Source organism: Phaethon aethereus (genome assembly GCF_964289735.1).
Source record: "Phaethon aethereus genome assembly, chromosome: 9".
NCBI classification, from domain to species: domain Eukaryota; kingdom Metazoa; phylum Chordata; class Aves; order Phaethontiformes; family Phaethontidae; genus Phaethon; species Phaethon aethereus.
The window spans coordinates 23,272,325-23,284,956 of record NC_138585.1 but is presented as its reverse complement, the minus strand read 5'-3'; the positions used below and the strand labels follow the sequence as shown (position 1 = coordinate 23,284,956).

General features: G+C 50.8%; 1 protein-coding gene across 8 annotated transcripts in view; it reads right to left on the bottom strand.

The window, feature by feature from the left end:
- Window positions 1-12,632, bottom strand: part of TNIK (TRAF2 and NCK interacting kinase) — a gene marked incomplete at its 5' end in the record, with an annotated part of 164,796 nt that overhangs the window by 35,828 nt on the left and 116,336 nt on the right. For 4 of the 8 annotated variants that reach the window (XM_082003813.1, XM_082003814.1, XM_082003817.1 and 1 more), the window contains 3 exons: window positions 4,105-4,305; window positions 5,445-5,531; window positions 6,017-6,127. In XM_082003813.1, the coding sequence (XP_081859939.1) occupies window positions 4,105-4,305; window positions 5,445-5,531; window positions 6,017-6,127 (399 nt within the window). The remainder of the gene's footprint in view (window positions 1-4,104; window positions 4,306-5,444; window positions 5,532-6,016; window positions 6,128-12,632) is intronic. The other 4 variants (XM_082003815.1, XM_082003816.1, XM_082003819.1 and 1 more) reach the window with 1 other exon arrangement.

The following is a 12,632-nucleotide window of genomic DNA, read 5'->3' as shown; positions in this document are numbered from 1 at the left end:
TGACTTATATTTTCATTTCTGTATCATTAACATCTTAAATACCCTTTGCGTGTCTTGATTCCACCATGTACAGTGTCATGTTAAAAAGCAATATATAAAACAGATTTGCTTGGAAAGAACCACAGCTCTTCTTTAAGCAAATAAATATACATGACACAAAAGAGCCATTATATTAATAAAAATGAATCTTTTCCCCTTTCAGATATTGAGCAGGAGTCAGAGTAAAGATTAGGTAAGAGATTTGTGTTATGGACTCTTTCTTGCCTAGCTCACGCGGGATCACCTGGGCTAGTGCTGTGTCCCAAGAGGACCCCACAGCTTCCCCAGGTGCTGCCCACTGGCTAGCAGATGCTATGCGGAGCTCGGCTCAGCGATGCCCGTGGGAGTGGACGCAAGGACAGAAAGGAGAGCAGGGCAGGAAGGAAAACTCCCTCTGAACAAGGGAGCAGCAGCACAACTGCTGGGTCGCAGGCTCAGTCCAGTACATCTGCTTATCAGGCAAGTCTTGGCACGAATGACAGCAGGCAGAGACGGTGCCGCCGCCGAGTCCTCCGGCTGTTTGCAGGAGCTCTCCGGCACGCTGCCAAGCCGTAATGTGCGGCTGATTGTGGAGGGCTTCAAAGCTTGCGTGGAGAAGACAGGAGTGATGAAATGGGGATGTCTGTGTACTGGGAAGGAGAAAAGCGCTTGGTTTTCCCACCGCTAGCATCTCCTCGCTAGCACTTTGTTGCACCAGCACAGCAGAGGATGCTCCTGGGACTCTCCAGCTTTGTACCTCGTGGAGCCTTACTGACTCCACCATTAAACAGAGAGAGGGTAAAAGCAGCAAAACCCTGCAGGAATTCGTCATGGCTCCGGTTCCAGCCATCTCCAATTGAACTCAAGATTCCCCTCCAATGGGAAACATCCCCAGCAGCTTCTGTGCAGGTCCCAGTGGAAGGCTGCTAATGTTTTAATACATCACTTCAAAGCAAGAGAAGGATAAAAGCCACGGGGACCGAAGGAGGAGCTGACGTGCGCGTTGGCTGCTGCAGAGAACAGCACAGCTCGTGACACACGGCCAAGCCCCAAGCTCTCGGGAAGCTCTAAGCTGTGGGAAAGCACCACAGGGCCTGGCAACCACATGGAAAATGTCTGATTAAACCCGTGCCCTCCTTTATGCGTGACCACATATGGCATATACCTGCCCAAACCCATCCTTCCACTGACCAAGCTTCCTTGTCCCTGAGCAGTTAGACCCCGCTGTCTGCATCGCTTTGGTTAGCAAATACTGGTCCATAGCAGAAGGGCCAGTAACAGAGAGAGCTGCTAACTACATTCCGCTGCCTAGAGTTCTAACGCCACGTCCCTGGCGGGATCAGCACAGGCTCCCAGCACGATGCCCGAAAAGACCCAGCTAGTCCTTGATTGTAAGAAGAGATGTGCCCGGGTAAACAGGGCAGGTCTGGGACAGCACCCAAGCTGTATCCCAGGTTAACTTCCAGTGGGCAACCCTTCACGCACAAGGAGATGCGTAGAAGGGACAGCAGACGGGGATGTGCATCCATGCGTGTTGGTGGGACTATTTGATCCGACTGTTTTGTCTAGCGTAAAAGACAGAAATCCTTGACTGTGCTCCAGGGAAGCTACGGAAGATGCAGCACAGCCCAGTTCCTAACCCAGAGCCTTGTCTTCACCAACAGGCCAGTCCCTTAACACGGGGACGCAGGGACACCACGGCATCATGACTGGCCTCAGCCTCACCTTTATGCTTTACCCCCCGTCTGCAGGGCCAGGGAGTCACCATGTGAAGATGAGTGAGGTGGGAAAATACGTGCATAAAGGAGAGGTATGAAAAGCAGAGAGGGGCATGCCACGACAACTCAGCCGTGCTGGTCAAACTCCAGAGAGAGGACTTGAAACCAAAGAGCATAAAACCCAGGGCGATACGAAATATCCCAATAAGCTCTGCAGAGTCTCCAGAAGTTGTAGGCTGAGCACCAGACTTGTCTCTTCCTTCTTCCCAAAGGAAAATAAAGTCTCAATATTGCTGTTAAATTAGCATGCACATGGGCTGGGTACGGGAATTGCTAAACTATAGCAACATCCGTGGTAGGCTGATGAATTGTCTGACACTCTGCAGAGTCAGCAAGGATGGTACTTCAATATATGCAGCAAAGTAGCTAAACTGTGCTAAAAGTGGGACTATGCAGTAGATAAAACAAAGGATGGAGGTGAGAGAAGTAGTTTTGGGAAGTTCCCAAGGGTGTTGTGTCAAGGTAGTACATCAGACTACTGTTCCCAAGAGCAGAAAGATGCCACAGTCACTGCTTTGAGCATTTCATTAGAAACTGGGCAGAATGGCACAAGTAAAGAATAAATGGTTTGGAGAGCTAACTGGTGGAAGCTGGAGATGTTCCCAAACAACAGGAAACCTCGTCTTCCCTATTACTTCAGCAAAGGGTATGAGGCCACATTCTGCTGCTCTTATTCACACTGTGCCGTTCCCAACGCCCCGCGTCCCGTGATGGCATCAAAAAAACCCACCTCCCCCATGGAGTAAGAGAAAAGAGCCTTGGTGTTTGAAATGGAAAGCTAAATCTAGTACTTTTCCCTTCACCCTTGATAAAGAATACAATTCCTTTTACGTATCATTGTTACAGTTTTGAAGACGGTGCCAGAGGTACTTTAGCAACATTCTAGAGGATTTATTTAAAACCAGGCAATGAGAGACGGCGTTAACTCACTTTTTCCAGCCTGCTACATACTCTTAGCACTTCTGCAGGTGGACAAGAGAGACACAGTTCTGCAGAAAGCCGCAGAGGCCGCACCCAGGAGCAAGCCTCTGCTGTCAGAGGCAGCTCAGCACATCTGGAACACCTCATCTGCAGACCCACCTACCAAACCTCTGCCTCCACTGGAAGGGCTGGAGAACAATGCTCCAACTCCCTGAAAATATGTTGGCTGGCACATCGCCACCAACAGACTCCGAAGACTAAATCGGAAGGGAACGAAGGAGAAACCCAAGGCAGTATAAAGAGGTGAAAAGGGTTTTTGACACCCACATCTGTCTTTGTGATGGTTTAGAAAGGCTAAGAACTGTTTGTATTATTGGTCTTTGCTTAGCAATGGATAGCTGATTGAATTTCTTGAGTATTTGATGCTTGGAGGTATTGTGGATACAGCTGAGGGCTGTTAAGAGGAAAGAAAAGAAAGATTTGGATGCACGTTGCGTCCAACAGTTGGACATGTTGGATGCACATTGCATCTCTGCCAGGACTAGAAGGTGCCAGACATTTGGCATCACAGCAGTGATCCTGCTTAGTAGAAAGAATAGGCGAGTTATTAAAAGATCTTTCTGCCCAGGAGTAGGGTTACAAAATTAAACCAACTAAACACAAAGAACTTTAGAAAAATTAATAGCAAGAGTGGGCACCATTCTTACTGGAGCCACCCCAAAGAGGTTAAGGAGAAAGAAAGTCTTTGCACATGATCCCGAAACCGCGCTGCAGACAATGCATGTCTTCATCTTTTCAAGACTATTCAGCCAGGCAATAATTAATATTCAAGATCTCACAATTGTTATAACAATTCCCTCTTTTCTCTCCAGCAAAAAATAAAATCGGCCAAGTGGCTTCCCTTCCTAAAATTCATGACAGAAGAGCAACCCCAAGAGATACAGCCTTGAGCATGGGAGGAAAAGCTGTCTGGTGCCTGTTTGATTAGGGGGAACTGAATTAGTGCTCAACGAGGAACCCCACTACAACCACCTCTCTGCTTTCACCCCTGAAGCCCAGCAGACTTGTGGATGTGTCAGGGAGGAGCATCAGGAGCTCCTGGCATGTCCACAAGTCCCCAGCTATGGCTGAACCCCTCCAGGAGGGATCCATCCTCCTCCTTGCATGCCCTCATGGAAAAACCTCCCTCCTCCACTCTTTCCTTGCACAAATGTACACTTAGATGCACACACACTGCATTCAACCAGAAGCGTTCCCAGCACAGCTGATGGCATCTGCTGGAAGCCAACCCAGCAGAGCGTGATCTGCCATATGTATTTTGGACTGAACCACATGCCCAGCCCTGCGGATGCAGAGAAGCATCACCACGCTCCTCGCTCTCGCCTACCTCCTTGGCCCACGCTGGCTTCTCACTGGCATTTATCCCTTCTTTGTAATGGTAGAGGGGTTTCTTCTCCACCGGCCTCTGGTCCTGCCGCTGCTGCTGCTGCTGCTGCTGCAGGGACACCAGGTAGTCCCGCTCCTGCTGGAGCTGCCTCTGCAGCCTCTCCGCTTGCCGCTGCTCCTCCAGCTGCTTGCGCTTATACTCCTACCCAGAAGAAAACACAGTGACATGGGTGCCTGGCCAGCGTGTACACGCAGGGCTGCAACCTGCAGATTTGTCTGGGTGGAAAACTGTGCCCAAGTACCTGAAAGGCTGTTTTCTGGCAAAGCTCATTGATTTGAAAGGCTTTGGGGACTGTGCTGTAAAGCACCCTGGACAAGAGACGGTTGGGAGGGCAGAGCCAACGAATTCAGAGTTGTGACCCCGGCGTCGGCGCTTCGCAGCTGGTGAACTGCCCTGTCTGCCGGAGCGGGGGCTGCCAGCACTGCCTTGCCAGGAAACGCTGCAAGACCCCCCCCCGAGGGCTCGGGCGTCCCCTTGGGAGTCACCAGTGATTTTGCCCAGATTTTCCATGATGGGAAGAACAAAGCATCGACCCCATGAGGTGCCAAACACCACCGGGTCAGACAAAACCCAACTGAAGCCAAGTCCTCTGTAGGACCAACTTATTGTTTGCAGGAAGGACTGCACAGCACAGCCAAGTGTATGATCCTTCTGAATCCCTACAGCTCTATGAGATTTATTGACTAAATCATTTTGAAAGGGCCTTTTTCAAAGGCAAGGGCTTGTGTAAGGGTTTTCTTTGCCCTAAATAAAATAGCAAGAGAGGAAAAAGAATAAACCCTGCAGATTAAAATAAAACACAGTGAGAGTAGCAGCTACTAGCATTTAAAAAGGATAATTCAAAAATAAATTAAATAAAAAGCCAGGATATCTAGAATGCAAAAAGCACGAGAGGGAATATACAGTGTTCCTGCAAGGAAATTAAGACAAAAGCCTTCACTCAGAATATGAAAACCCACATGGCAGGGTGGGTTTGCCGGGTTCAGGCACGCGACAGCTCGGCCTCACTCCAACGTGCCATGAACAGCCTTGAAAACCACGCGGCAACAGAGAGGGCTGCTCCCCTCACGCCAGCACGAGCATGCCGATGCCGCGGAAGGGATGCACCGCGAGGGGACACGAGCCGAAGCGGCGGCGGGGGAATCGAGGCATGCTGGCAGCCACGGTGCCCCCCACGTCTCGGCGTGGCAGGAGGCACTCGGGGGACGTGGGTGCACGTGGGCACATGCGGACGCGACACAGGCAGAAAGCGGCAAGCGTGGCCGGGGCCTCCCATTTACCAGAAGTAGCGCTTGCTCCTGCAACAACTGCTGCTGCAGGATCTCTAACTGTCTCTGCTCCTCCTCTAACTGTCGCCTGATGTACTCCTGGAGGCACGGGCAGCAAGGGTCAAAGGAAAAAGAGAGAGAAGGTAAAAGAGACAGTATTTTCCAAGAGGAAGGAGAATGAGGTGGCACCCACATCCCTCCTGCCCGAGAGCCGACACTGATCAATCAGCCCGGGCACCCTCCATCCCATCCCAAAGAGCCTGGGGCACCCGTCACTCTACAAGGGACCTCCGAGGGTAAAGGGTGAGAAACATTGGTAAACTGCAAACATTAACTGGGAGCACCACAGAACCCCACCCCGGGAAGCAGCGGGTGGGAAAAACCTGCATCGAGTGTCTCCACACCTGCGGGCCCGCAAGTGGATCCACACGGAAGTAAATGACGGCAGTGGAAAGCGACACAGGCGGTGTTCACAATTAAGCAATTTGCTCTCAAGTGGCAAAAAATGTGTTTACGAGAAAAGTCTCTGATTAGAGGAAGAGGAATCCACGCTGAAGGTGATCGCCTTGCTCCCGCCGGGTTACCTGCTCGTGCTCCGCACGCCGCCGCTCCTCCTCCCGCCGCATCTGCTCCTCGTAGTGCCGCCGCTGCTCCCGCTCCTGCTGCTTCCGCAGCTCCTTCTCCCGCCTCTGCTGCTGTAGGGGCAGAAGACACAGGTCAGCATCCCCATTCCTCTCCCCGGGAGCTCAAAGTCCTTTTTCTCACAGTTTTTGGGGAGCCACCTCACCCAGTGACCCGCAACGCTCCTGCCTGCCCGCTGAGATGCCCTGCCAGCGGGCGGGTCCATTTGGGGTGGTAGAGGGGCTTGTCGATCCCACCTCATCCTCACCGGCACCGGCTACGGAGAACCCACAGCATCCTGGCGGCAGCACCGGACCACGCAGGTAACCCCATTTCTTCTCCCACTCGCGGGTGAAGCCACACGGGCTGAGCACGGTCCCCGCTTCGCAGTGTGGTGTGTCTGGCTGGTGGGTTAATCGGAGGCGGGGGGCTCACCCTGGGAGTGGCACAAGCCCAACCCTTATGGGGAACTCATGTCTCGGCCCCCAACCCACCCACGAGGATGAGGGAGGGCACCGGGGGAGCTACCGCCTGCCGAGAGGGGAACGTGTCCCTCTTACGTTTGCTGAGACCAGAAGCTAACACAGGACACCCCAAATCCAAGGGTTTTTCCTTTCCGAAACACAAAAAGGGCTTTCCTTGCCACCCCACGCCACCCCAGCCCCCCGTCTCCTGGGTCACGGCCCTGCTTGCTTGGCTCTGTAGCATCTTTGCCGACAGCAACCCCGGGCATTTTGGGGCGACGACGACCCACAGCCTGCTGTCGGCCGCACCCGGGCGACCCCCGCGGCCCCCACCCGCCCCGCTCCTAACCCGGCGTAACCCCTCCGGCTACCCGACCCACGCTGCTCTGCCGTGGAAGCGGAAGGCCCGCAGGCTGCTCCGCGCCGCCGCCCGCGGCTGGCGCATCGGCAGAGGGCACTCGGATGCCGACACCGGCTACCGGGGCTCGGCCGCCTGCCCAAATTCCGACACGCGTGCGGCGCTAACGCGGACGCAACCCGCTGAAGCATAAACCTGGTCCTTTCTTCTCCCTTTTTTTTCCCTTTTTCTCCACCCCCCCGCTGCCGACACACAGGGGCTGAGCAGACCGCAGCGGCGAGGCAGGCACCGGCGGCGCTGGCAAGGCCACGCGTTCGCCGAATCACACGGAGGGCTGGAGCCGCAGCTGACTACGGCGGCTCTGCCCAGGGAGCTGGCTGAGCTATCCAGAGACAAAGATGCAGCCGCCTTAAACTGCTGCTCTGCAGCAAACCTGTGCTGTATATACAGATGGATTTGAAAGAGAGATATATATATTTATAGATATAGATAGATGTCTATATAGAAAATACCTATATAGACACCCATCTACAGATGGATGGATATATAGATGGCTATAGAAATACCTACAGTAGGTATCTATAATAGATATAGATAGATATAGAAAATATCTATATAGATATCCATCCCTATTATAGATATGCAACCACAGAGACTTTATATAGATCTCATATAGATTTATCTGTATAATGGATATCGATCTAATACAATGGGTCCATCTCTAATAGATCTATTTATAAAACGTCTATCAGAAAGATCTACTCTATTAGATAGATATCTATTCTAGATATTATAATTCTATTATATATCTAGTCTATATTCTACTTTATATTCTATTACATATCTCTATATAATCCCCCTAGAGATACATATATAGAAATATCTTTATAGATAGATACCTATAAAGATAGATATATCTACAGACGGATAGATATTTTAATAAACATTTAAGGACACCCCCACCTTTCGGCACAGGGAGGAGCCACTGCCTGTCTTGCTGCTGTCTCCTCACCACAGGTAACACCCACAGCCACCCGGCACAGCGATCCTGCTCATTTCCTCTAGCGTAACGTTCGAGCTGCCGCACAAGCTCCAGGGCCACCCGTAGCCACATTTATCCCTGTTCTTCCACTCGCCTCAGGGAAACAAAATCTCATCCAACCTGAAATAACCTGCCAGCTCCAGACTCCGGCGTGTCCCACGCCAGGCGCCATCACTCGCACTGCCCACATAAGCCGGGGATGCATGTGCTACTCGACGCGTACGCCTGTCCTCGCTGAGCGCCACGCAAACATTGGGCTGTTTTTTGTAGTTTTTTGAACTCCATACTAGAAATTGCAGAGGATACACTGCCGGGATGTGACAACTCTGCAGCAGTAAGAGTAATACATGGGATTTCTTGGCTTCGCCAGCACTCCCTGACCTCCCTAGATGAGCGCTGTTGGTGATGGTCACCGCTCCCCTGCACTCAGGAGCATGGATCCTTTGACTAAGGAGTTGAATGACCTGGTGGCCCCTCACTACGAGCAGGATGTTGAGGTGCTGGAGTGTGTCCAACGAAGCTGGTGAGGGGTCTGGAGCACAAGTCTTATGAGGAGCGGCTGAGGGAACTGGGGTGGTTCAGTCTGGAGAAGAGGAGGCTGAGGGGAGACCTCATCGCTCTCTGCAACTACCTGAAAGGGGGTTGTGGTGAGGTGGGTGTTGGTCTCTTCTCCCAAGTAACGAGCGACAGAACGAGAGGAAATGGCCTCAAGCTGCACCAGGGGAGGTTTAGACTGAGTATTGGGAGAAATTTCTTTACTGAAAGAGTGGTCAAGCATTGGAACATGCCCAGGGGGGTGGTGGAGTCACCATCACTGGAGGTGTTCAAAAAATGTGTGGACGTGGCACTCCAGGACACGGTTTAGTGGGCATGGTGGTGTTGGGTTTGGGCTTGATGATCTTAAAGGTCTTTTCCAACCTTAATGATTCTGTGGTTCTGTGAATCCACGTTACTCTGAGCTTCCAAACACAGTGTCCGTCACTCTGGGTTTGGGGTGGGTTTTCATGTTGGTTTTTCGTTAAAACAGCATGCTGCTGAATAAAGCACGTAATACTTGTGTAGGCTGGGTTTGGCTGGCAGGAGGCAAGGTCCTGAACGCCACGGCTATGTCTTAACTAAAAATCACCCGATTGCTCTCTATTGCCGATCCGGCAGGCGAACAAAGCCAAACCCCTCCAAGGAAGGAGACAAAAGCATTTTCCCCAGGGACGGAGCAGCGCACCACCATCCTTGCAGGGGACCGCCCAGCCAGCATCCCACTTCCACACCGAAAAGCCTATTTAACCCCAGGAGCTGGGAACTGAGACCCCCAGGGACAGTTTTCTTTCGAAGCCAGGCCTCATGCTCTTCTGGATATTTAAAGGACCTCTGCACCCTGCCACAGCCAGGCTCTTCGGGCTGAGGCTGTGAGAGGGATGAAATATATACATTTATCGAGGCCAGGAGTACAGAGCTTCCCTCCAGCTCAACAGCGATTTTGTCAGGTCACATTATAAGCAAGTCATTTGTCACGGTCGCATTACAAGCACCTTCAGCTAAACACTGCACCGCCGTCGCAGCAGAGCGGGGCTGGATCGGCAGTGGCACAGCCTCCCGGCATGCTCAGCTGCCATCCTCGTACGGCCCCGCTGCGGCAGCTGGCAAACATCCGGAGAGGAGCTGGCACTGCGGAGTGGTGGGCGAAGCCTCCAATGCACCCACCTCCCCTTTACCTCTGCTCGTGCCGGTGCCGAGCAGCTTTGGGGTGACAGGGACCCTGTTTAAAGCAGGGATTGAGCTTGGTGAGACGCAGCTGAAAATTGCATGTAGAAAGGAAAAAAAAAGAGGGAGGGGGAGATTAAAAGATCTCTATTTGCCTCCTTTTCTCCATGCTTTCTGCCCTCCCTCTCCAACTGCGAATGCATAGTTCCCAGGGTTCTCCAAGCCTGAAACTACTGCGTGTGTTTACACTATCCAGATCTATTATTCATGCAAGGCAAGAGAGCCCATTAATTAGGACTGCATTTATATAACTCTGCAGGTGAAGCTGTATGTAGCCGCTTGTAAGCCAGAATGGGATCTTATTTGCGCTGCACTAGAAATGACAGGTTTTAAATATTGATGAGGGAAGACATACACAGGCAAAACCTCTGGCAGGAAGGCCCTTGGAGGCCTGGCATGAAACAAGGACTTCAAAGCAGCAGGCTCACTTGGCTAGATGAGACGCATTCAGGACTACGAGCCATCGACACGCTGGAGCTGCCCCGTGACCCTGGCGAGCTCGGAGAGGCACCAGTGCTTGCAGGAGGAGGCTCCTGGAAACCTTGGCTGCTGCTCCCAAACACGAGCATGAGCCAGCAGAGACGTGGAGGGGGAATTCCAAGTGACAAATGAAAACAAATATTCTAGGTGGTTGTGTTGTTATGACAGGCTCATTTATCTGAGCCACCAGGGAAAGAGTGACTGTGGCTGGAACATCATCTTTCCTGACACACCAAGCACTGGAGCACGGAAAGGTGTTTCCCACTGGTAGAGAAACTGGGTCAGAACTCCTCACCAAGGCAAACAGGGATCTGGTATGATCTGAACCATCGCAGAAGCTTTAGTCAGGATCATCATGAAAGGATGCTCCATGCAGGAGAAGGCTCATGCTTCAGAAACTATGAGCTCTGCATGCTTTATAACCAAAGAAAAACTAGAGAGATGTAAGGCTTAGCACGTATACTACAGGAGCTGCTGTAAGACAGCTCTCCTTGAAAATGGGTAAGGGACTACTGCCGGGACCACTGCGGTGCTACCATGTACCCGCAGTACTGCGAGGAGGTTGTCACCTTAATAAAAACGTTCCTACAAGCTCTATGACACCTGCATATGCAGAAGAAAATAACAACCACCATTTTAGCTAGCCTAAGTCTATCTATAATTAATTGCTGGAAATCTTTCTGCATTGCTTTATAAGAGCTTGCAGTAGACGGTCTTCTGCTGGTTTAGCATATAAAGGAGCTGTGGCAATTTTGTACGCCCTGAACATCCAGCTCTGTCACTGCACTGAATGAAACCTCACATGCAAACAGCAAGATGCTTAGGTTTGCCTTGTACGTTCCCTGTAAAGATGTGGCCTTTGTTTTATACCTAGAAAGGAAAAAAATCCACAACATGGCAGAAAAATGAGGTTATGTAAACCTCTCCCTGACTACATCTGCCCACTGCTGCCAAGGGGTCTGCACAGAGATTTGTCTCGCAGTATCCCTAACGCTCCTGACTGGGAGATGTGTCATTCCTATAGCTCAGCTGGAGTTTTGGTGGTTAAACTGGTGCAGCAAGGCTCATTCTGTGCCAGAAGCAAATGGAAGGCTTATTAGGGAACTATATATATATAATGTATGTATATACAGGGAAAAATTAAAATATGTTCAAGCATATTCACCCTTCTGCATTACACAAATATTTTCCTTAGTGCTATTTGATCTATTGATATTTAATTCTCTAATTTGGGGTTTTTTTGCAGTTAGTTCTGGTACACATTTTGAATTTCACGAGACCAACTTTCTGCACGAGGGGAAACAAAGCTGCAACTCTACTCCCAGGAAGGTCCCGGTTTCAGAGGTAACTTGGGGATTTTCACTTCCACCACAACTAAAGACAGTTGCAAATGTAAATCTCTCTGGCTGCCTGGAAGAAGATTCAGCCTTAAAGAAGGAAATTGGTCAGCTGTTGAAAAAGAAGACCCAAGTGTCTGACAGATGCAAGGAGGCACGCTAAGGATGGCAGCAGGTCTCAGGGACAGCACGAAGTCCATAAAGAGACCACCAGCAGACTTCCTCAGCTAATTCTTTTATATATGCATTTGATGTTATTTGGCAGAGCAACATTACGAGATGGTGGATTTCCCCAAAAAGGACCTAAAACCAGAGGTACTTTGTGAGAGGTTCAGAATTCCCGGTTTAGGAAAATCAAGATGACAGAAAAAATTGGATTCTTTCATTATGGGCTTTGTTGGTTGAGGAAACAGAAATAGTGGGAGCTCTATCCCTGGCAGCATTTAAAAACAGGATTGGAAAACCACTAGAAAATCTACTGAAGGTCTGCTCTGACAGAGGAATGGACCAGTTATGCCACTAACAGCCTTTCTCCAGCTCTTTTGCTGTGCATCTGCAGCACAAATTAACTCCAGGCATTTCTGAGCTTGGCACCCTCCTAAGCCAAGCCTCTTGGTGCTGCGCTGGCGCCCAGCTGATGCCCTCGCGCAGCCTGGCCACCTTCACGGCGTTTTACTATGAGTCAGAGCTTTTTCTATAAACACAGTAATATGCCTGGCAGGACAACACAGGCTGACTTAGGAGCCCCAAAAGCCGCCAGCTCCAAGTGTTTATTTGTCCCGGATGCCCTATTGGGTTTTAAAGGTCAACTTTGTTTGGAAAATACAGTAATCTGAGTCTTCTAGTGGTGTCTCCTCCCAGAGATCTGCTGGTACAGTGCTGCCTATTGGGGGCACACCCCATCTTAGTGAGAGCACAAAGAAGCATGGAAGAAACCCTGTTCCCATTAACCAAAACAAATCTAGAGCCAAGAGTCAACAACTGAAGTTAGTGCAACGCTAGCGTAAGAAAAAGCAGAGGCACCAAAAGGCAACAGCCTGGCTGCTGCTGAAGCCTTTGGGTGCCCTTGTGATGGGTATGAGAGCTGGAGCAGCACTGCACCGACATAGATGGAGTGTGCTGGGTGCCGGCGGGCAG